This window comes from Tiliqua scincoides, chromosome 3, assembly GCF_035046505.1.
Source record: "Tiliqua scincoides isolate rTilSci1 chromosome 3, rTilSci1.hap2, whole genome shotgun sequence".
Classification (NCBI taxonomy): Eukaryota; Metazoa; Chordata; class Lepidosauria; order Squamata; family Scincidae; genus Tiliqua; species Tiliqua scincoides.
Genome location: NC_089823.1, coordinates 143,407,018 through 143,427,499, shown reverse-complemented (window position 1 = coordinate 143,427,499; position 20,482 = coordinate 143,407,018). Strand labels below are relative to the sequence as shown.

General features: G+C 44.1%; 2 protein-coding genes across 2 annotated transcripts; both read left to right on the top strand.

Moving 5' to 3' along the window:
• The first annotated feature begins 951 nt into the window (after positions 1-951).
• Positions 952-2,745, top strand: GPRIN2 (G protein regulated inducer of neurite outgrowth 2). Its single transcript, XM_066622569.1, has one exon. The coding sequence runs from the start codon at positions 952-954 to the stop codon at positions 2,743-2,745; it is 1,794 nt and encodes a 597-aa protein (XP_066478666.1).
• Positions 2,746-8,246: 5,501 nt separating this feature from the next.
• LOC136645144 (elastase-1-like) lies at positions 8,247-17,597 on the top strand. Its single transcript, XM_066621389.1, has 6 exons — positions 8,247-8,343; positions 10,625-10,734; positions 14,737-14,831; positions 15,420-15,700; positions 16,812-16,975; positions 17,406-17,597. Exons 1-6 carry the CDS (start codon positions 8,247-8,249, stop codon positions 17,595-17,597), a joined length of 939 nt encoding a protein of 312 aa, XP_066477486.1.
• Positions 17,598-20,482: the final 2,885 nt, after the last annotated feature.

Here is a 20,482-nt window from a genome sequence, read left to right as displayed (position 1 = left end):
AGGTTCTACAACACTGGTTCCCAATCTGTGGTGCGTGAGACCCTGAGAAGGGTCCGTGAAGTCTAAAAAAAAAATGCCTTTAATCATTTCCAGTATCTTGCTGAGAGAGTTCTCCCCCATGGAACACCAGAGAGGGCTGAAGTGTCAGCTGCAGCTGTGGGCGATCCATTTTCTGCTCTCCCTGGTAGTCTGTGAGGGACTGCTCACTCAGGAGATGCTTTCCTACAGACCACCAGAGAGAGCAAAGAATGGACTGCATGCGGTTGGCAACAAAATCTTCTCTATAAATAACAAATCTAATAAATCTTCTCTATTACAAGTTAAATTGTATTTTTTGTGTGTAGGGGAGGGGGGGTTGCATGTGGTCCACGACAATTCCCATTTTTGTCTCAGTGGTCTGCAGGCTTCGAAATGTTGGGAACCCCTGTTCTACAAGGTCTCAGCTACTGGTCTTTCCCAGTCCTGCTACCCGAGATATTTTGTAACTGAAGATTCCAGGGATTGAGCCAGAAGCCTTTCACATATATATATGTTCTGCTAATTAGGCCCCCTTCCCCAACTGTTTTAATTAGGCCTCCTTCCCCAATTGGTTTTAGTTAAGTCACAATTTCTTAGCCTCGCAGAGTTGTATTCTGAACACAATGCAATAACCCACTATATACTATGAGGACGAGCAGGATAAAAATGTGATAGATGCATCCAGCCTCTTGCACAAAGTGTAGCTTTTTACTTGTTAAAATACCCAGAGGATACGAGAGTTTACTGCAGCTCTAAGCTATAGCATGCAGGGATGTGACTTGATTTCAGAATTTGACCAAAGCTATTTAATATTTGAATTAAAATTTTAATATTAATTAAATATTAATATTGAATATTTGAATATTTAAAGCACAATATCTGAAGTGCTTACAGTTGTCTTTTTCTTTCCCTTCCATAGAACTCTTATTTGCCATGGCAGCTAACAACCACAGGCTCCACACCCACTCCCATCAGGAAACCTTAAATTCTGTCTGTCATGGTACCTTGAACCTCAACTGCCATCCTTTCTCAAAGAGCTCCTCGAACCTAGCAGGCATTGGGCGAGTCAATTCTGAGGAAAGACAGAATAGCAAACAGGAGCTCCGGAAAAGTCGCAGTAGCTCTGCCTGTCAAACTCAGGTAAAGGAGAATAATGTTGGAAGCACACCTAGTTCTGGATGGTCTTCAACCCACTCAGAAATTGCATCCACTGTCAGAACTGTGAGCAGCTTGTCTCCAAGTGACAGCATACAGTGTACTGCTAAGAGCACTAACCATTTCCTGTGTGGTGACCAGTCCCCAGCATCTGAGGATGGAACAGGCACTACAATGCATATCAAGACCCACACTGTTGAGAATGCGTCTCCAGCCTATGGTTTTAATCCACAGTGTGTGAGCACCATGGAAGATCTGGGAGTTGCAGTCCAGAGAAGCCTTTCTGACCTGACATGTAGCTGCAAGCAACAGAGTTCTGTTTCCCACATGGAGACCAGTGTCACATATTCTGCTATGAGCTCCAACAATAGATATGAGGCTTCTGTGGGCAATGTAGCTTTTCAAAGACCAAGGTATGGATCAGACTCATACGAAAATGACCCATGTTTTGAAAGTCATGTGACTCAGGTCCCAAGTTTGCCTAGAGACCAAAATGTGCCCACTAACGTATTTGACAACGGTGCTGTATCACACAATGTTGCTGTTTTTACAGAGCCTAGAGCATATCACACAACTGTTGTTGCATCACATATGCCTGGAGACCATCTTTCCAATCGAGCAATGTATGCGCAGGGTGGAATCATGTACAGTAACTTTTCACCTGGCATGCACCCACCTGGCATGATGGCCATTCATAACAGTACTGCCCTTCCCTACAACATTAGGCAGGAGTCTGCTATGAAGGTAGAGGGCACGATTCCTGCCTATTGTCATTCCTTGCCAATACCTTCCGTCCAGTTCATTCCAAGGCTGGTCTGCTCAGTAAGTGAATCAGGGAAAGAACAAGTAAACCCTGGATATTGTCCATCTTTGCCTGCTACAGAAGCAGCTACACTTCCTAAGCTGGTGTCATCTGTTAGCGAATCAGGCCTTGATGCAAAACGCATACTGAGATACTGTAATGTGCATGGGGAACACCTGGTGCATACTCAACCTTATGTACAGCCAGGCAGAGACCAACTGGAAAGGAAGACAACATATGTGGTGTTGAATAGTCACCAAGATGGCGTCAGCACTGTCATGAAGACAAAAGACACGTGGACTATGACATCTATGAATGACATCACTCAGGGATTGCAGCCTCCTCTTGAGTGCAAGGATGCAGAGGTACAAACCATCCCAACAAAGGAGTGTAAGTCTGTGGCAACAAGCCCTGCTGTTTTGGCTGAAGGCCACACTCATGTGTTCCCAGAGGTGAATTTGGAACCCGAGGCTGAGGGTGAAAAGTCTCCTGTGCGGGAAGTGAGATGGGATGATGAAGGCATGACTTGGGAGGTCTATGGTGCAGCTGTTGATCCTGAGGTTCTTGGGCTGGCCATTCAGAAACATCTTGAGATTCAGATAGAACAGTTTCAGACAGAACCTATGGTGCTGTCTCGGAAAAGTACAGAAGAACAACCAGTGAAAGAGGAAACAGAGGAAAAAGAAGAAAAGAAAACGTCTTTCAGGACAATGATGTTTTGTCTAAAAAATCCAAGCTGTTGTGCCCGGACCAGCACAACAGTGGAATAAATTTCTCTGCAAGACTGCAGAACTACCATCACTTTTTAAAAAGCAAAACATTTCCAAATAAAGATGGTACCTTCATGCTGGTACAGAATATGTAGTCCCTTTGGAACAGACTTGGAAACTGTGAGCTGGTTTAAAATAGAACTCTGCAAGATAGAGTCTCCAGGGAGGATTTTTAGTATATACCCCTGAGAGTTAATTTATAACATATTCACACAGAATGAGGTAGTTGAACTCTGGACTCCAGGCTACAGGTGGGATGGGAGAATTGCAGTTTTGAATGTTCCATGACATAAATATGCTCCCTGAATGTAATAAACTTAATGCATGAGGAAGAGAGTTATGCTAAACCAGTGGTTCCCAACTTTTAGGAGCTCGAGGACCACTGAGGCAAAAATTGGAACAACATGTGGCTGTGGGCAGTCTGGTCTCCACCCCCACTGGTGGTCCATCTCCCAAGTGCTCCCCCATGCACTATCAGAGATTATGAAGACACTTCAGTGGCTGCGGATATGAGTGGTCTGTTCTCCACCCTCTGTGGTGGTCCGTGGAAGATTGCTTGTTCAGAGAGAAACTGGAAGTGATCAAAAGTGATTTTTTTTTCTGAGACCTCACAGACCACTTCTCAGGGTCTTGCGAACCATCTGTTTTCCACAGACCACGAGTTGGGAACCAGTGTGCTAAACTTTCCCCCCTAAAGTAGAAGGGCCTAATCCTATCCAACATTCCGGTGCCTATGCAACTGTGCCAATGGCGCTGTATCCTGTGGTGATAGGCAGTCTCAGAGGCTTCCTCAAAGCAACGGAACGCTTGTTTCCTTACCTCAGGACTGCAATGCGGTTGCATTGGTGCTGGAAAGTTGGATAGGATTGGCCCTGAAGCACTGGCTTTCCTGGGGGGGGGGGCAAAATGCTAAATTGCACAGGCTCCCAAATGCTGGTACAAAGCGGTGCCTTCACCTCTTCTTTACAGCCAGTCAAAGCTTTTGCAGTTGTGACTGACTCTGAAGGTGAGGGGGTGGGGTTGCTTTACACTAGTGTCCGGGAGCCTGAATAACTTAGGACACAATCCTAACCCCTTATGTCTGTGCTTTCCAGCACTGACATAAGGGCAATGCAGCTCTGAGGTAAGGGAACAAACATTTCCTTACTTTGAGGAGGCCTCCATGAGTGCCACCCAACTGCAGGATGCAGCACATGTCCCATTGGCACCGCTATGCCAGTGCTGGAAAGCACTGACATAACGGGTTAGGATTGCGCCCTTAGTGTTTTGCCCATCTCCCCCAGGAATGCCAGCGGCCTAAAGTTTGCTAAATATAAGGATTGGTGGGTGTTTTTTTTTGGGGGGGGGATGACTTTCAGATAATATGGTTCCCTCGCCATCTGTGACCTGAAACAATAATTCAAGATTGTATCTCCTCACTTTGAGTAATGCATAGCTCCCCTCTGACAAAGGAGAGGTGCAGTTTTTCTTTGTTTTTCTCAAACCAAGCATTGGTGATGTGAAAAGTTCTGGATTTTAAACATGCTACCTTTTCTAAAAGACTGACAGTTTGGGGAACATCACCTCTGTACATTTACTAATTACAAAAAGCCTTTTTTAAAAAAAATAGAAAATGTTGCTTTGTGACTTCTTTAGTTTTTAATGATGGTTCCTGCATTTTGTTTTCTTTTAACTCTATGCATGTAGTTTTAATTACTAGAGGTGAATTCCATTTTATACTTTTTACACAGATGCAAATAGTGTTTAGTAATTTACAAAAAAGTTGCAATGCTAAGTATGTCCCTTATTACTAGACGACTTCATTGAATTATGATGCTGTGTGCTATAAATCTGTGACTTCAGTGCAATTTGTTTTACCTCTAGACCAGATATGTTGCAAATCAGTGTGTAGTTTAGTAGACACAGCACTTTGGCAGATCTTCACCTGCAGTTTCTTTAGCTGTGAAGAATTACGTCTAAATACCTGAGGGGGTTCGTGCTTACAGCACAGTTACCAAGGTGGAGCACAGTTACCAAGCAGCAGAGATGCTTACATGAGCCATGTTGGCATCCTTCAGTCTTGGAAGACTATGGTATCACACTCTGAATGGTGATTGTGGAACAGAATGTCCTTTCCAGAGCGTGAAGCCTGGGTAAAGTAGATATGGAGGATAGACTGTTTCCCATGCAGCAAATCCCCCCACTCCACGTCGCTGAAATGGTCCAATGGAAAGGCAGAGGCCAATACAGTTGGTTCCAGCGGCGTCACAGGAGTTGCCAGAATGTGACTGTGTTCAGCCATGAACTGCCTCAGAGATTCCGGCTCCGGATTTTGCCTCGAGGTTGACTCCTGAAGCCTTTTCCATAACTGGATGTAGCCACAAGGCAGTGGAGGTTTGGGATCAGAGTTTTCCTTCTCTCAGATGAGCTGCCTTCCCAGGCTAAGGAGTCCCATCTACCCGGTGGCTGTTTAGTTGCCTCTTAGGACAAGTACAGCCAAACTGAGGGCCTATTCTTATCCCCAGCCCCCAGGGGAAGTCATGAGTTATGAATGGCCTGTTTACTGTGAATTTTTGTCCTCAGGCTAACCTATCATTTTGTGATATGGTTACTTTTGTTTTCTGGGCATTAAATGTATTGAACTGATGTCTGCTAGACAAAAACAGGCAAAGAGAAAGAACTGATGAGAAAGAACAGCATGGCAGTGAGCTCAATGTCTTGCTGAGAAAAAAATAAAAACAGATATTCCTTATTTTGCTTATTGTAGATCTTTGAGTTATTGCGTTGCTTACCATTTACAGTATGGGTCTGAAGATTTTTGTATTGCTTTAGGAAATGGATTAAAGCCTAAGGGGTTTAAAGGGGAGATTTGTGGGAATGGGGAATGCCAAACACTCATCTGCATATTAGCAGTGTATTTAAAATAGCATAAACTGACTGGATACTCATACCATCATTGTTCTGCTCCAGCCAGGCTGAGTGTGTCAACTATTTGGAGAGGTGTGATATGAACTCACCTGGAACAGAGTGAGACCAATAGGAAGATGTGTCAGCAAGGAGCATTTCAGCAGCAGTGGCTGGTGTGGTTCAGGGAACCATATCACTCTTTTCCCTGGGACTGAAATTAGATTCTATGTGCTGCTCCAGCTCCAGCTGATGTTGAGGCCTCTGAAATTATAGCAGCTTCTCTTTAGCATCACTATTCAAGGTGAACCTTTGCAAGTCTGTGGACAGCTTGACCTGGTCCATCATGAAGATAAGGATAAACAGCTTCACTGTAGGAAAGCCATGCACAGAGAACAAATGCACGATCAGCACCCATGTAGGAACAGGAGGGGAAATCTCTTGCACTGCCCTTGACAAGAATCAGTAGACTAAACACCTGATCTGTGTTGGCCTCTAGCAGTGTTGATGCTGCTGCTTTTATCCACTGGTGCAGTGGATAAAATGTCAGACCTGGAACTGACAAGTCTAAATGTCAGACTTGGGACTGATTGAGGCAAAATGGGTTCAACTCGGCTCATTTTTGAAGTTTGCTGGATTGCCTTGGGTTAATCACTGTCAGTCAGAGGCCTGCTGTGGTATAAAATGGTTATATAACTCTCCCACATATAACCCTGACTTTTTTTGGAGGGAAGGCAGGATAGAAATGTGATAAATGGCAAACTGACTAGTGGGAGATATATGTGCTCCTTCCCCATAAAGGTACACACAATGCACATTCAAGGGTCAGTACAAGGAGTTAGCAGGAACCTGAGCTGCAGCTTGTGAGTCTTTAGATGCATTAATCCCATCTAATATGTGACCTGCATAGATGTCACCTTTCTGCTTATCAGTTTCCTAACAGTTTGCAGCACATGCTCCTTAAGCAGTGCTTGAAGTACATTTGAGAATTAAGACACAGACATGTGAAAACGTTTCCAGTGGAGTTGATCACATATTCAGCACAAACAACAGACTACCCTGGTGACCGATTTACTACCAATTATGAGATAGCCTGTTCAGCTATGTAATCAAGTTGACCTGTTGTCTCCCTTCCCTCCAGATGCAGTGTAATTTGTTGAATCTGGGTCAAGAGCAGCCAATGAATTACATTGCTTTTTTCATTCTGTGCAGAAGCTCCTTTGCACCACCTAGTGTTTACCTGGTGTTCAGTATTTTTCACAAGCAACCCATAATATTCCAGCCGGCCCCAAAAACAATACAGTAGTAATTTTGGTCTGTTATAACACAATTCCAAAACTGATTAGCATACGTTTATTAGAACCAACCAGTGTTCATAATGAAGTGGGCTGACTATTGAAACACACAGAACCAGAATGAATGTTCAAACAAATAAGTAAATGGAGACTTGTAAATGGAAATACAACCACAGTAGGTTTCCAAGTCTTGTGATAGAACCAGGTAGAAAACAAAAATAAAGAAAAAAATACTAACCCTTACATTAGAATAACTACAGATTAATTGTAGAAAACATGCCCTATACATATTCAGTAGAAACCACACTGGGCAGTATGATGTAGTGGTTGAAAGGCTACATGTAGTTTTCACCTAGAAACTAGCACATGTCCAAAAACTGAGTCAGTCCAGGGCATGAAGTAGAAGATTACACTCATTGCCCCAAATTCCACATATTGATTAGAAGGTGAGAACACAGTTGGCGTACATCAAAATTGTACACATATAGACTGTCTCCATATGGCCAGGAACTCTGCGTTCCTACCTTTGCATCAGTGCAGGGAGATCAGGAGAAGGGCTAGTGGGCACAATCCTGCCCTGCCCTGCCCTGCATGCATTGCATCTGACCAGTTTTTGGAAAGTATATGAAGGGCTAGTGCCTTCACTATTGGTGATGGAAGGTGTGGATGATGGAGTCTGGATCATCCTCTCATTTTTCAAATTCCCTTTTTATGAATTCTATGGATTTTTAAAGGGCTGTTGATGGGCCTGTATGCCAACTTTGAATCAGCCCCATGCTTTCCTACCTTTAACAGCAATCTGAGCTGCAGACATTAGCAGGGGAAGCTTGACACTGCATGGAGATAGTGCTTATCTCCAAGCAATTAAAAGCTTTTGTTGCTAATGTCTGCTGATCAAGCTGCTGTTAAAAGCCTGAGACCAGAGCCAGTGAAAAGGTAGTAACCCTAATTTTCATCTCCACTTGTGGCAGTCAGAACTAGGTTGTGGGTGTTTTTTATGGGTCAGGTAGCAATCCTCCTGCAACCATGCCTTGCTCCAGCAAGGGCTCCCTGCCTTGTTTGTGCTTTTGAATGTAAAAGTGCTGATGAGAACTGCACTCCTACAGCTAGTCAGAAAAAAGGAGTGCTACGCACAGGCAGAAGCATCTAGGCCTCTTGATCCCCTGTGCTTTGTTGGAGACTATTCACAGTGAAAGCAACAACAAGCAGTAGTTATGGTGCCCTCCTCTTTCCCACTGGATTCAGTGATGACATTCACATTCCGTATAAAACTCAGACTTCATTTGTATGCTCACTGGATCAAACTTTTGTTTTGTTTTGGCAATGATTTTGGACAGTTTCTTTGTTCTGCTTTTGGTATTTTCTTTCACAAAAGCTTCTTTACCACAGATGGTATTTCATCCCAAACGCCTGGATTTAGGTAAGCTGGGTCTAGAATCTCTTGGGGTTGGTGGTTTATGCACAGGCGTGAAAAGTGCCATGTTTTTTCTAGTTCTGCTTCTGTGTCTGGAAGAGCAGTTACAAAACACACAGAAATTAAGCCAGGAAAGCTTGGAGATAAAGAGATGGTCAAAATGTTTTATGCTTAATGTTTTCATGCAACTTAAGCCAGGGGAATGCATGTGGAACCAATTAAGGTTGCAAGCTTATGCATGCTTTTCTAGGAGAAAGCCCCATTGAACTCAGCAAGGCTTACTTCTGCCTTAATAATAATAATAATAATAATAATAATAATAATAATAATAAGCATCAGATTGAGCTACACAAATGCAGTCCTGTGCATACCCACATGGGACTAATAGACCAGTCCTATCCATCTCTTCTCAGAAGTAAACCCCATTATAGTCAATTGGACTTACTCTCAGATAAGTGAGGATAGGATTGCAGTCCTCTCCACGTTTGCATGGGGATAAGCCCCATTGACTATAGTGGGACTTACTTCTGAGTAGATATGCATAGGAATGGGCTCGAAGTCTCATTGATGTAAGTGACTTACTTCTGAGAGTATGTGCATAGCATTGTGTTTAATAGTGTTAGATGATAGGAATTCTGCACATTCTTTTTGTATTTAATTTAGTAACTCCAAGATTCCTTTCCTTAGTAACAACCCAGTAATATATGTCACATTAGTTTACAATTTGGCAATTGAGGCAGAGAAAATTCTCCTTGCTGTGTGTTCAATTCTGATATCCACAGCTCTGTTCCATTCACTGCAGTAGCTCTCAAAATGTCCATTTAAATGTGTTAGGGTCCAATCCTATCCAACTTTCCAGCACCAATGCAGCCCCAAGGTAAGGGAACAAAGAGGCCTCCATGACTGTCCCCCCACCACAGGGTGCAGCGCATGTCCCATTGGTACAGCTGCATCAGTGTTGGAAAGTTGGATAGGACTGGGCCCTTAGGTAAGAAAGTGGTTCAGTTCAGATGACACTGCAAACCCTAGTTTGTTGCATAGCACTGAGCCCACGTGCTTGTTCCTCCCCTTTCCTATTCCTCCCCACCTTGTTGTCAGAGGATTCCTGCCATGTTAAACCACCCTTTTGTGTGTTATCCAAACCCAGGAGCTGTCGTTTAATTGCAGCCTATGAATCAACATTTGATCCTGGTTTGTAAAATCAACTTTGATTTTACAAACCAGGTTGATTTGTTGAATCAACTGAATTTGTCTTGAGGGCCCCTGTCTTTCTTACCCAATAAAGGTCACAGTTGTAGAACATTTTTTGAAGATGACTTTTCTTTAGTGATTTTTCAGACTATCAGAAAGATTTTTAAAATGCATCTTCAGGAGCTGACTGTGTGTGCTAGGATTCATTCAGAGAGAGATAATCATGTTGACAATGACAGGGGAACCAACACAAATCTTTCCCATGCCATCAGTACACTGCCAGAAGGAAAGCCATCAGTTCAGTTGGAAAGAAGCATGCAGTTGGTAGAGATGTTTGAGAATGGTGTTATTTATTTTACTCAGAAGTAAGCCCATTGTGTTTGGCGAGACTTAGGGCACAATCCGATCCAACTTTCCAGCCCTGGTGCAGCTGCAATACAGCCCATAGGTGAGGGAACAAATGTTGCCTTACCTTGTGGAGGCCTCCATAACTACCCTCTCACCACAGGATGTAGCACAAACCCCATTGGCATGGCTACTCCGGGACTGGAAAGTTAGATAGGTTTACAGCCTAAGGGCCAAATCCTATCTTACTCACTGGAAACAAACACCTCTAGTGATTGGTTCTACTTATGTGGCTGCTTCCTTCTCACACACAAGTGTCAGTAATGTACATGGGTTCCAGCTCAGGGCAGTGCCTCCCACATCACTTATGAACCTGAAAAGATGGGCAAAGTCAGAATGGATTTTTTTCTCATGAAAGAAATTCTCTGACTTTTTGGGAACAACTCATTCTCATTTAAATGATACAACATCAACAATGGCAAACAAAACATTGCAACCTTTGGATAATATGTGAATAATATATTATTGTTTTTAATATTATTTGTTGGAATTTTTATCCTACTGTTACATTAAAAAAAAAACTTTAAACAGCTCATAGTATAAAACAAATAATGTATAAAAACCACTGGAAAATATAAAAGGAGAGACAGCTACAAAATCCACAAGTGTTTTAGTACTACAGCTTCAGAATTCACCTAGCTTTTCACATGTGATTTTTAATGGCATTATTCTTTTTCCGTTTACATTTTAGACTGGCCCCAAAAATGTGGCGTCGCATACTTCCAACCAAACATATTTGCGAAGATTATTTTGGGCAATGAGGCAAGGCCACATTCTTGGCCTTGGCAAGTATCTTTACAGGTACAAAGGTTTAGAACAGTGATGCTCAAACTGGGGCAGGTACAAAGTTCCCAGGAGGGATTAGCTGCTGAGGAAAGTAGAGTCTTAAGATGTGGTGACTGAATGCTGCCAAACAGAGGCTTTCAATCCTCAAGATTGACGTTGAATTTGTGGGGGTGAGTGCTCCTCTTCTGCCACATTATCAGGGCCTGGGGGGGGTAAAAGGGGGTAATTTATACCCAGGCCAAGGGTCAGAAAGGGGGCCCAGAAGCCAAAGGAAGGGGCCCAGAAATGTCCTGAGATCTTACATTTTCCTATCTTACCCAGACTCATTGCCTATGTAGGATACTGGGGGCATTATCATGGGCACATGGCAGCAACTACTGCCACAAGCCATACTCATCAGGCCCAGAAATGCATACATTCCTTAATAGTGTCAAATCTGGGAGGAAACTGGCCTGCTACAGTAGCTCTTGGCTTTTGGATCTGCTTACCTTGAAGGAGTGTAGAGGAGCTCAGTGACACAGCTGCACAACTGCAGCTGCTGCAGAAGTTGGTTTTGGTGTTCACAGGACAATTTCCATTCTAGTGTGAGCCTAAATACAATGATACTAATCTCCTACAATGATTTTCTATATTTGAAAGATTTTAGAGAGACTTAGGAGTGTGTTTGGTTTTCCGTATTACTGTATCTAACTGAAAATCTACTGGGCAGGCAGGTAGACCTGAGTTCTGCATTGGGAAGACTGGTGGGCCTGGGCTGGACTATTCCACCTGGTGCCACTTTGTCCCTGCCTGTTTTGTCCCCATTCTGCTCACCCACATTGCCGCTCTGTTTCAACCCCTCCCTCTTTGGGAAAGGGCCCAAAAGAAACTTTGTACCCCCTGATAAAATTCCTTTCAGAAGCCCTGCCCATTACCCCAAACTATTTGGCAAGGAGGGCCATGGCTCTGCAGTAACTTGTTTTGCATGCAGGAGGTGCCATATTCAATCTCTAGCATCTCCAGGTAGAACAGATAAAAATTTCTGCCTGAAGGACAAGATGGGCCAATTGTCTGTCTGTCTCAATGTAAAGTAGCTTCCAATGATCTAAGCAGCTTCCTTACTAAGAGCTTCTGCCTTCCTATGCATGGTTTTTAAGAGGGGAATTAGAGCTGTCCTGTTCCAGTTCAAATGCCAGTTTGGTTAGCACCCCAATCCACAGGTGCTCACATGCAGTGCGCAAAGATCTCTGCGTGTTTACCTGTGGAACAGAGGTGCTGTGTTTGTGAGGAGCAGCCAATAGAGCAAGTTAAGAAGTGGAGACAACTTTGAGAAATGCTAGTTTAACTGGAAAAACAGCACAGTGCCTGGTTTCCATGTGACACAGCCTCTCACCAAAAGAAATAGAAATATGCAAATAAAGGCTGAGAGAGGGGAAAAGCAAGTCTTGTCTAGACTCTACAGGTATAGCAGTTTACTGGTGTACATGACGCAGATAAGACTTGTCAGCTGTTGTCAGACCAGGACAAACATAACATATAAGACAGTATTATGTGATAGTAGTACCACACATAAAAAATCAGGCAGAAATTTATTCATTTAAATCACCTGCTCAGAAAGGGGAAACTACCAGCTACACTGCAGGAAGGAAGCCTACACTACTTATAAGGAAGCTTCTTGTGAAGTGATCTTGACAGGGCAATTTGCAAGAGGACATAATTCTTTTCCTGCTAGTAACTTTTCCTCCGGAAACTTTCCCCAGCTGCTTTTACAGCTGTAGGGCTCCAGAATCATGTGTTTGGAGAAAACATCAATCCAGAAGACTAGCAGGAATGTCTTTCTTGTGTGTGCATGAGCATTAGCCGGGTTAAGCATTCTCTTGCTTCCCACATAACCTTGCCAACTTTCCAAAAATTGGCATCAGTCTCCAAGAGACTATTGAAAGCAATTCTGCTGGGTCACACAGGGCTTCTTTATTTTAATGACATTCAGTGGTGTCGCTAGAGGGTGCGGAGATGCGGGCAGCACCGGGTGACACGCCGGAGAGGGGGTGACACGCCCTGGGGGGGTGACGTGCTAAAATCGTGGCATTAGGAGCTACCCTGTCATGCCATACACCGTTGGATGCAGAATTCCCAGCGGAATGCAATGCAAAAAACAGAATTGAAATAGCTCCTTTCCTTCAAAAGTTATGGCCAAAAAAAGGAAAGAAAAAATGAATGATCCCAAGTGAAAGTGAGGCGTATCACACGTTTACTTGCGAGTAGGTGAACTTGCCTTAGTCGGAAAGGGCAGACTGAGAGGACTCCAAGGACGTCAGAATGGTCCTGATCCAATGAATGCAGCCCCCAAAAACACCTGAGAAGGAGGTCCTTCCCTCCCAGTCTATGGAGCCCTATGGAAAGCAAAGCAGCCTCAGGGTTGCGTTTACTCGCGAGTAGGCAGACATGCCTTGGCTGGTGGTCAGGCCAGGCAAAGGGGAATGTGAGGACACCAGAATGGTCCTGATCCGATGGAGCTGGAGTGCAACAGATGCTCTAGAAGGCTGCCTACTCCCCCAACTGAAAAGGACAAAAAAAGAGGCTTGAACTGGTAAGGGGCATGTTTTCTATTTTGTACTTGTAAAGCCAGGTGGGTCTTTATCTTGATATGCCTGAAATAGAAGAACTTTAAACTGGGCACTGGGGAGGGCTGGAAATCTCACTGATTCTTTTTTGGGGGGGTGTTATTGCAGGCAGACTACAGAGTAAGCTCCATTGACCACTATGGGACTTAATTCTGAGTAGACATGCATAGGCTTGAGCTTACAGGCTGCAATTCTACCAACACTTTCCTGAGAGTTAGCCCCATTGACCACTATGGGACTAGTGTAGATTCACTTGGTGGAACAGGACTGGCTACCCCTTATTTAATTCTTTCTTTTATTTTAATTTAATTATTTATAATTATTTATTTTAATTTGCTTGATGTTGTCACTTCTGGCCATGACATCACTCCCAATGGGTCCTGGACAGATTGTCATTCTAAAAAATGGGTCCCGGTGCTAAAAGTTTGAGAACTGCTGCAATAAGGTGTTAGTAAGTTGACACGGGGTGTGTGTGTGTGTGTGAGAGAGAGACTCTACAAGTTTTCAAAATCAGAGTTTGGAGCAATAATACCATCATGTTATACAGTATATCAATCAATGTGTAATTTCATGCAGAATGCAATGAAACAAACCACATTGAAATATCTGTGTTGTAACAAAAGGTACAGCCAAAAAAACAGTAGGGGCGGGGTGATGGTACATCACCATGCCCACCACCTGGCACATTGCCCCGTCCACTGCATGGGGTAACACGCAGGCCTCCCTTAGTGGGTGACGTGAATCCTAGTGATGCCACTGATGACATTACATCTTGTTGAAGGTGGAGGAAACCTCCAGGAATATCTTCAATCAGAGTTGGCAGCCCCACACCAACCGCTGTACCCTATAAGATGTGCGGCCAAGCAGCCGCACACCTCCAAGTCCAGCTCCATGCAGCCTAGAGCTTTGCAGTGTAGAAGTTTGGCAATGATGTGATTATGTCATCACTGAATGTCTGGAACTGGCAATTGCAATGCCACACAGTTAGGGACACGGTCTGTGTGCTGGTGCTGATCCCATAGGGAACACTGACTCCCACAACATTCTCTGAGGCAAAATTGCTCCTTCCAATGTTGCTTTGTGACCGAGGCCTAGTTTTCACTGAGGTGGTGTACCATATTGATCTCTAATAGGAATTTTTTTTAAATTGAGAAGTATTCAGTGATGAAAGCTTGCCCAATCTGAGCCCAGACTTGGGTTTACCAACTCTGTGAGGCTTGAGAAGGGGGGCTTTCAGCATTGCCTTGTGATTTGTCACTGCAGTGGAACAGGCAATATTACCCTAAGACACTGCTGTGATTAGATAAGATATATGGATTTGTGATATCTGTATTTTCTGATGGCCTGTGGTTTAAACAAATAAATAGAAGGGAACTGAATAAGAGAACTTATTTCTGTTTGTTCTCTTTCCAAGACTCGTTCAAAACCAAGTGACAGATTTGTTCATGTCTGTGGTGGCACCCTCATTCATAGACACTGGGTTCTTACAGCAGCCCATTGCTTCCAAAAGTAAGTTCGGCATTTTGTGCATATTCTCAGAGACTGCTAGACATTTGTGCATTATTGTGGGCAGCTCATGCAAAATTGCATGTCATCCAAGCACCTGTTCCCTTCACTGAAAGGGGGAATTATTAGCCCTTCTGTTTTCTGATGCTTCTTCCCACACACCAGGCCATTCTATGTGTGGCTAAAGTTTTTTCTTATCTTGGAGCCGGGCTGGGGGAAAAGCAAGGAAAAGTGGGTTGAGGGGGAGGATAGGGGAAGTCTCAGTTCCTCCCTCATGCCTGTTGATTCTGCCCTGAAAATACGCTTCCCCATTTAGCAAAAAATAGGGCAAGGAACTGGAATTTTCCAATGTAATGCTTCATTTGAGCCTTAAAAATTGAAGAATTTTGTTAACTTGCCTATCATAAAGAACAGCATCTGGAATGAGTAAGGTAGTTACTGGGCAAATGGATTTTCCAGAGAGGACCCCCGGCTTTGTTGTTCTGTAGCAGTCTGGCTGGTCAGCCATCTTAGTGTGGCACTGAGGTGAAAGTAGGCACCTAAGAGATGATATGGTCCTCTGCACTCAGTCCTGAGTTACTTCTTTTTTAGGGGACAGGCAGAAGATGTCACAGACTGGCGAATTCTTCTGGGCAAGCATAACCTGAACTACCCTGAATCCACAGAGAGAAGCTACCGTGTGAAGCGAATTTATCGGCATGAACGTTTCCAGTACCCTCAGTTAAATGAGTTGGAATATGACATTGCTTTGGTCAAACCTATGGAAGACATTAAGGCCAACAGGTTCATCCATTATGCTTGCCTGCCAAAGAGAGAGAGCTTTCTTCGCCCGGGACACTCCTGCTGGGTGACTGGCTGGGGGGGCACAAGAGGTATTTCAGAGCACCTTAGACAGGCTACACAGTTTCAGTGATGAGATGCACAAGTTTGTTTTATTGTTTCTTCAATTATATTTTTATACCGCCGCCCTTCAAGAATCTCAGGACAGTGTGTACATGGCTGTGTCCCCACCCTCTTTATCCCCAGCAAGCCTGTGAGGCTGTTTACTGTAAAGCTGATAGTCCCAAAGTTACCCACAGATGTTCATGGCTGAGGAGAAACTCACAGCCCAATCCTAACCAATGTCAGTGGAGTGGGGCTAGCATACTGTACTGCATCCTATGCTGGGATTGAGTAGGCTGAAAATCTCCTTGAGGTAAGGGGACATTTGTTCCCTTGTCCTGGGGAAAGCCCCAGCTGCTACAACCCAGCTGCTACAATTAGCAGACCTGTGCCTGATAATTCACTGGCACAAGTCCGAGTGGAGCCATGTTGGGATTCCAAGCCTGGGGAAGGGGATAGGATTCCCTGTGCACTGCTGCCACTGATATCACCCCCTCCCAGGTTCTGATCTGCTCATCTCCTCCCCACCCTCCATCTGCATTCCACATTATTGGCTGCTGTTGATAAAGAAATATAATGATGTCAGGGCACAGGGTATGATTGTTCTTTTAATGGTCTCTCCTATCTTGTAAATTAAATGTCATTATAGTATTTCAAATTGGCCACACATGCCTCTGTTAGTCATTGCAGCCAAAGAGAAGAAGATTAACTTTTGTAAAGTTCCCTTGTCTGGTAGGGTAGAGATAATTTGAACTTGTCCCAGGCAATCAAGTGGCTGTTAACAAGCCTATGCTTTAGAGGTGAAGAACTCAATAGGATGTTTTGGTGCAAGCTCCACATTTCTTGCAATATGTTGTTATATTCAAAATCAATAATTCTTGTATCTAGTGGTGTGACTATCAATCATATAGCACTTGTAATAACATCACATAGAAAATGGAAAATGAGATGTACAATCTCCTTTGTTACACACTTAGGAGAAGCTAATCTTCAAGATTGTTCCTCCCCCCTTTTTGGTCTGCCTAGAAAAAGCAAGACAATTAATCACTTTGGAGCAGAAGTATACCCACTCTTAACCTTTTGGTATGTTATGTATTGAAGGTGAGAAAGAAAACTTGACTTTGTCTGAAGTTTTGAACCAGGCCAATTTACCAATCATAGATTTCAACACATGTCATCTCAAGAAATTCTGGGGAAGCAAAATCCAACCATCAATGATTTGTGCTGGATTGAGAGACACCGTGGGGTCTCCTGCTGCCTGCCAGGTAGGGAAATAAACGGTAAATTATCAGTCTTTCAGCACAGCCCCTTTAGGTACACTCAGTGAACAACAATCCCACAAGTTTGTACTTCTTGTGAGTGGGTGTCGACGTTTCACCATTGATTTGGGAAAAAGTGATTCTAGTGGCTGAAAATGTAGTTGTGCCCTGAGCTCCGTTTCACCATAGATTTGGGAAAAAGTGATTCTAGTGGCTGAAAATGTAGTTGTACCCTGAGCTCCTTGGAGGAAGGGTGGCATAAAAATATGAAAAATAAATCAGTAGTGAAATCTCCAATAGAATTTCATTTGTTTGATGCCGTGATTTAGATGTAAATAGGAAAAAAAATTCCTAGTTTATTTAAGTGCTGTTGACTTTATAGATTCAAACTCCTCCCTTGACTACACCAACAGGACAATATTTTTTTTCCTTTCAGGGAGACTCTGGTGGACCACTTGTTTGCCAGATTGGAGGAGATATGTGGGAAGTCCATGGTGTTGTTAGCTTCGGACCAGTTGGATGTCAAGTGCGAAACAAGCCCACTGTCTTCACTAGGACATCTGCATATATTCCCTGGATTGAAGCTATCCGGATGCAGGACTTTTTTTGTAAAGACAAGAGACAATGAAGGAAGCTCTGGCATGTTAGTAAAAATCCTTTGTAAAGACAGTAACTGGTGCTCATTTTAATATTGAGATCAAGATTTTGGGTAAAGATTTCAATTCACAGCTCATGTGACATTTGAACTCTGGTCTTTGGGTAAAACCCCAAAATTCTACTTACTAATTATAGACTGTCAACTGGAACTAAGTGGAACTGGGCTGCTAAGAGTTTGCACTGACTTCTTCTCTTCCACTTATAACCCAATCTTATTTGGAGGTTGTGCCTCATGGATAGTGGCACAATGTCCGTTATATCCTAAACCTGTCAGAGATACACTAACACTGGTGCAACAAGATCCGAAGGCCAAGCCTGTCCTGACAAAGCATTGCTGACACTGCCACTCCTGGTAACATCCTCAGTGTCCATGGAAAAACCAACACAATCCATCATCCATGGAATAGCATCCTGATGTCAACACAGCATCTGGCCGGCTGTGAATGGGGGTGCAAAACAAGACAGTACCCCTGGCTTGACACCCCCTCAAGGCATGGTACCTGGGAACGTATATGCTCCATGGCTCCACCTTAGCTATGCCGCTGGCTATAAAGCTGCTGCATGTCTGAGTAGACCCAGTGGGGCAGCGAGGGCTGACCCCTGGACAAGTGAACAAAAGTTCCCTAATGTCAAGAAGGCCTTCATTGCCTGAAACTTCCCCACTGGATGCAGCCCATGCACCATTGCCGCAACTGCATTGCCATGCAGGGAGTTAAGTAGGATTGGGCTGTGAGACAGTGATGGAACATCATTAAGGGGGGAGGGACAAATAAAACCTGTGAAGTTTCACATACTGGGTGCCATCACAGGAAAAAAAAACCCTCCCATGTATCACTGCCAACTTCACATCAGGGAATGGTGGTACATGCAAGAGGGCCTGTACTTTAGTATTAAATCTACAGTATACTGGAATCACTAGGAGCAAAACGAAAGCAAAGACCAACAAGAGGTTAACTTGTGTAAAAAATGCATACCCTTTCACTAAGGATATTTTTAACTTCTTGTATTAAAAATTACAAACAGTGTTTGTACAACAAATATGTTGTTTAGGCTGTGCCACCAATGCAGGTGCCACTAATCCCCTTTTGGTCTCCTATTTGGTCAAAGAAAGAACAACACAGGGATTTCCTCTGTGGTTTGTGGTATCAAACATGTGAAGTCAGCATGCTTGATAACACCCACAGATTCTTGTCTGTAACTGCCCTGATAGCTAAATGCTGGAAATACTGTGTGGGTTGTGTGTGTGTGTGCTTTCCTTCATGCTCTGACTGTAAATTTTCCAGAGCCATTTTGAAAGAACCATGTGGCAGGAATAGCAAGAGTGCCCTCTGACATTGGAGTAGGAGGAGGGCAACTCCCAGGATTCTTCTTCCCCCGTTTATCCCTGCTTGCACTTCCTTCCTCTTCCCCTATTGTCTCTCTTGTATCCGTTTCAGCTTGTGAGCCACTTGGGACTAGAGAAGTGTACAAGTAATGAGAAGACAGGAAGAACACAGATGGTGGTACATAAACAATCAGGATGACAACTGATGAAGGCAGGATGATATTTGCTACAACCAAGAGAGGCCAACCTGACATTTCCCTGCTCTTTATGGTGCTGTGAGCTGATAATGCTAATAGGTGTGCTTAATTCTTCTGTCCCAAGAAAGATGATTAGAAATATAGTAAATTTCTAATAAGGCCTGAATAAGGGCAATGGAATTTTGAAATTTGTTTGGCAGGGCAAGCTGATGCATATCTACTCAGAAGTAAGCCCCAGTGAGCTGAATAGGATTTACTCCCATGTCAAAGTTAAGGATTGCAGCCTGAGAGTGCAACCCTACACTTCAGCAACACCAGTCTGAGCAGTATAGGATACAGCATTTGCCCTTGGATGCTGACAGCTATGCCACTGCAATGACAGCCCTGCCACTCTACCTGTTTCATTGATGGATGTGCCAATAGCACCAGCACAATGCCACATCAACATACCAGTGCTGCAGCTGCAACTATAGCCAATGGAAAACTCCAAATGGAATGGCAGCTGAAAGGGCTGTGGGCGGGGTGGGGGAAGACTGCTTTATTCCAGTGTTTCTCAAGGTTTGTTCTCCGCTGTACCACTTCACATGGTCCACCTATTTGAAGTACTACTGGAAGTAACTGGCAATGACATTATCACCAGTTACTTCTGGGTTGGGACTCAAGATGTGATGCAACAAACAGCAGTAAGAGGCTCAGGGTAGACGGGAGGGCTTTTTCAAGCATGGAAAAGTGTACTGTGGAGCTCTGCCTGCTGAGTGCCCAATTCTATCCAACCTTTTAACATTGATGCAGCCACAATGCAGCCTCGAGGTAAGAAAATAAACATTCCTGGAAAACGGCACTGGAAAGTTGGATGGGATGGGTCCTGCAGCTCCTACTGCAGTTGCATCTCATTTCTGGTCTTGCTGCCAGGTGGCAGGGGTCCAGTGGTCCTGTGAGTAGCACCAGGCACCACCTCAAGTACCACCAGGGGCACAAGTACACTGTCTTATTCTAAACACCTTTCAGACGGTGCCTGTACCTTCAAGCAGCAGTTCTCAAACGGTGAGCCGTGGCCACACAGCTCCCCAGCTCTCTGGGGAGCCACAGAAACCAGCCAGGGGAGCAGTGGAGTCCTTGTGAACCCCCACTCTATACAATGTATACGAATAGCCCTCATGGGAGCCACAGGGCTGCAGCCCACGGCCCAGCAGGGTAAGGGAGCCACCAGCTGAAAAGGTTTGGGAACCACTGGCTTGAACCATGGCATGGAAGAGGCAGGTGCACCTTTTGAAAACCTTCCCTGTTGAGCTGCCACCTGCCTGACAGCCCAACCCGATGCATGTCTACTCAGAA

Excerpts from the sequence above, each read along its gene's own strand:
- GPRIN2 (XM_066622569.1), top strand. The coding sequence starts at position 952 with ATGGCAGCTAACAACCACAGGCTCCACACCCACTCCCATCAGGAAACC.
- LOC136645144 (XM_066621389.1), top strand. The coding sequence starts at position 8,247 with ATGATTTTGGACAGTTTCTTTGTTCTGCTTTTGGTATTTTCTTTCACA. Across the intron at positions 8,344-10,624 it reads TCCCAAACGCCTGGATTTAG|ACTGGCCCCAAAAATGTGGC; the intron begins GTAAGCTGGGTC and ends TTTACATTTTAG. Across the intron at positions 14,832-15,419 it reads GCAGCCCATTGCTTCCAAAA|GGGACAGGCAGAAGATGTCA; the intron begins GTAAGTTCGGCA and ends CTTCTTTTTTAG.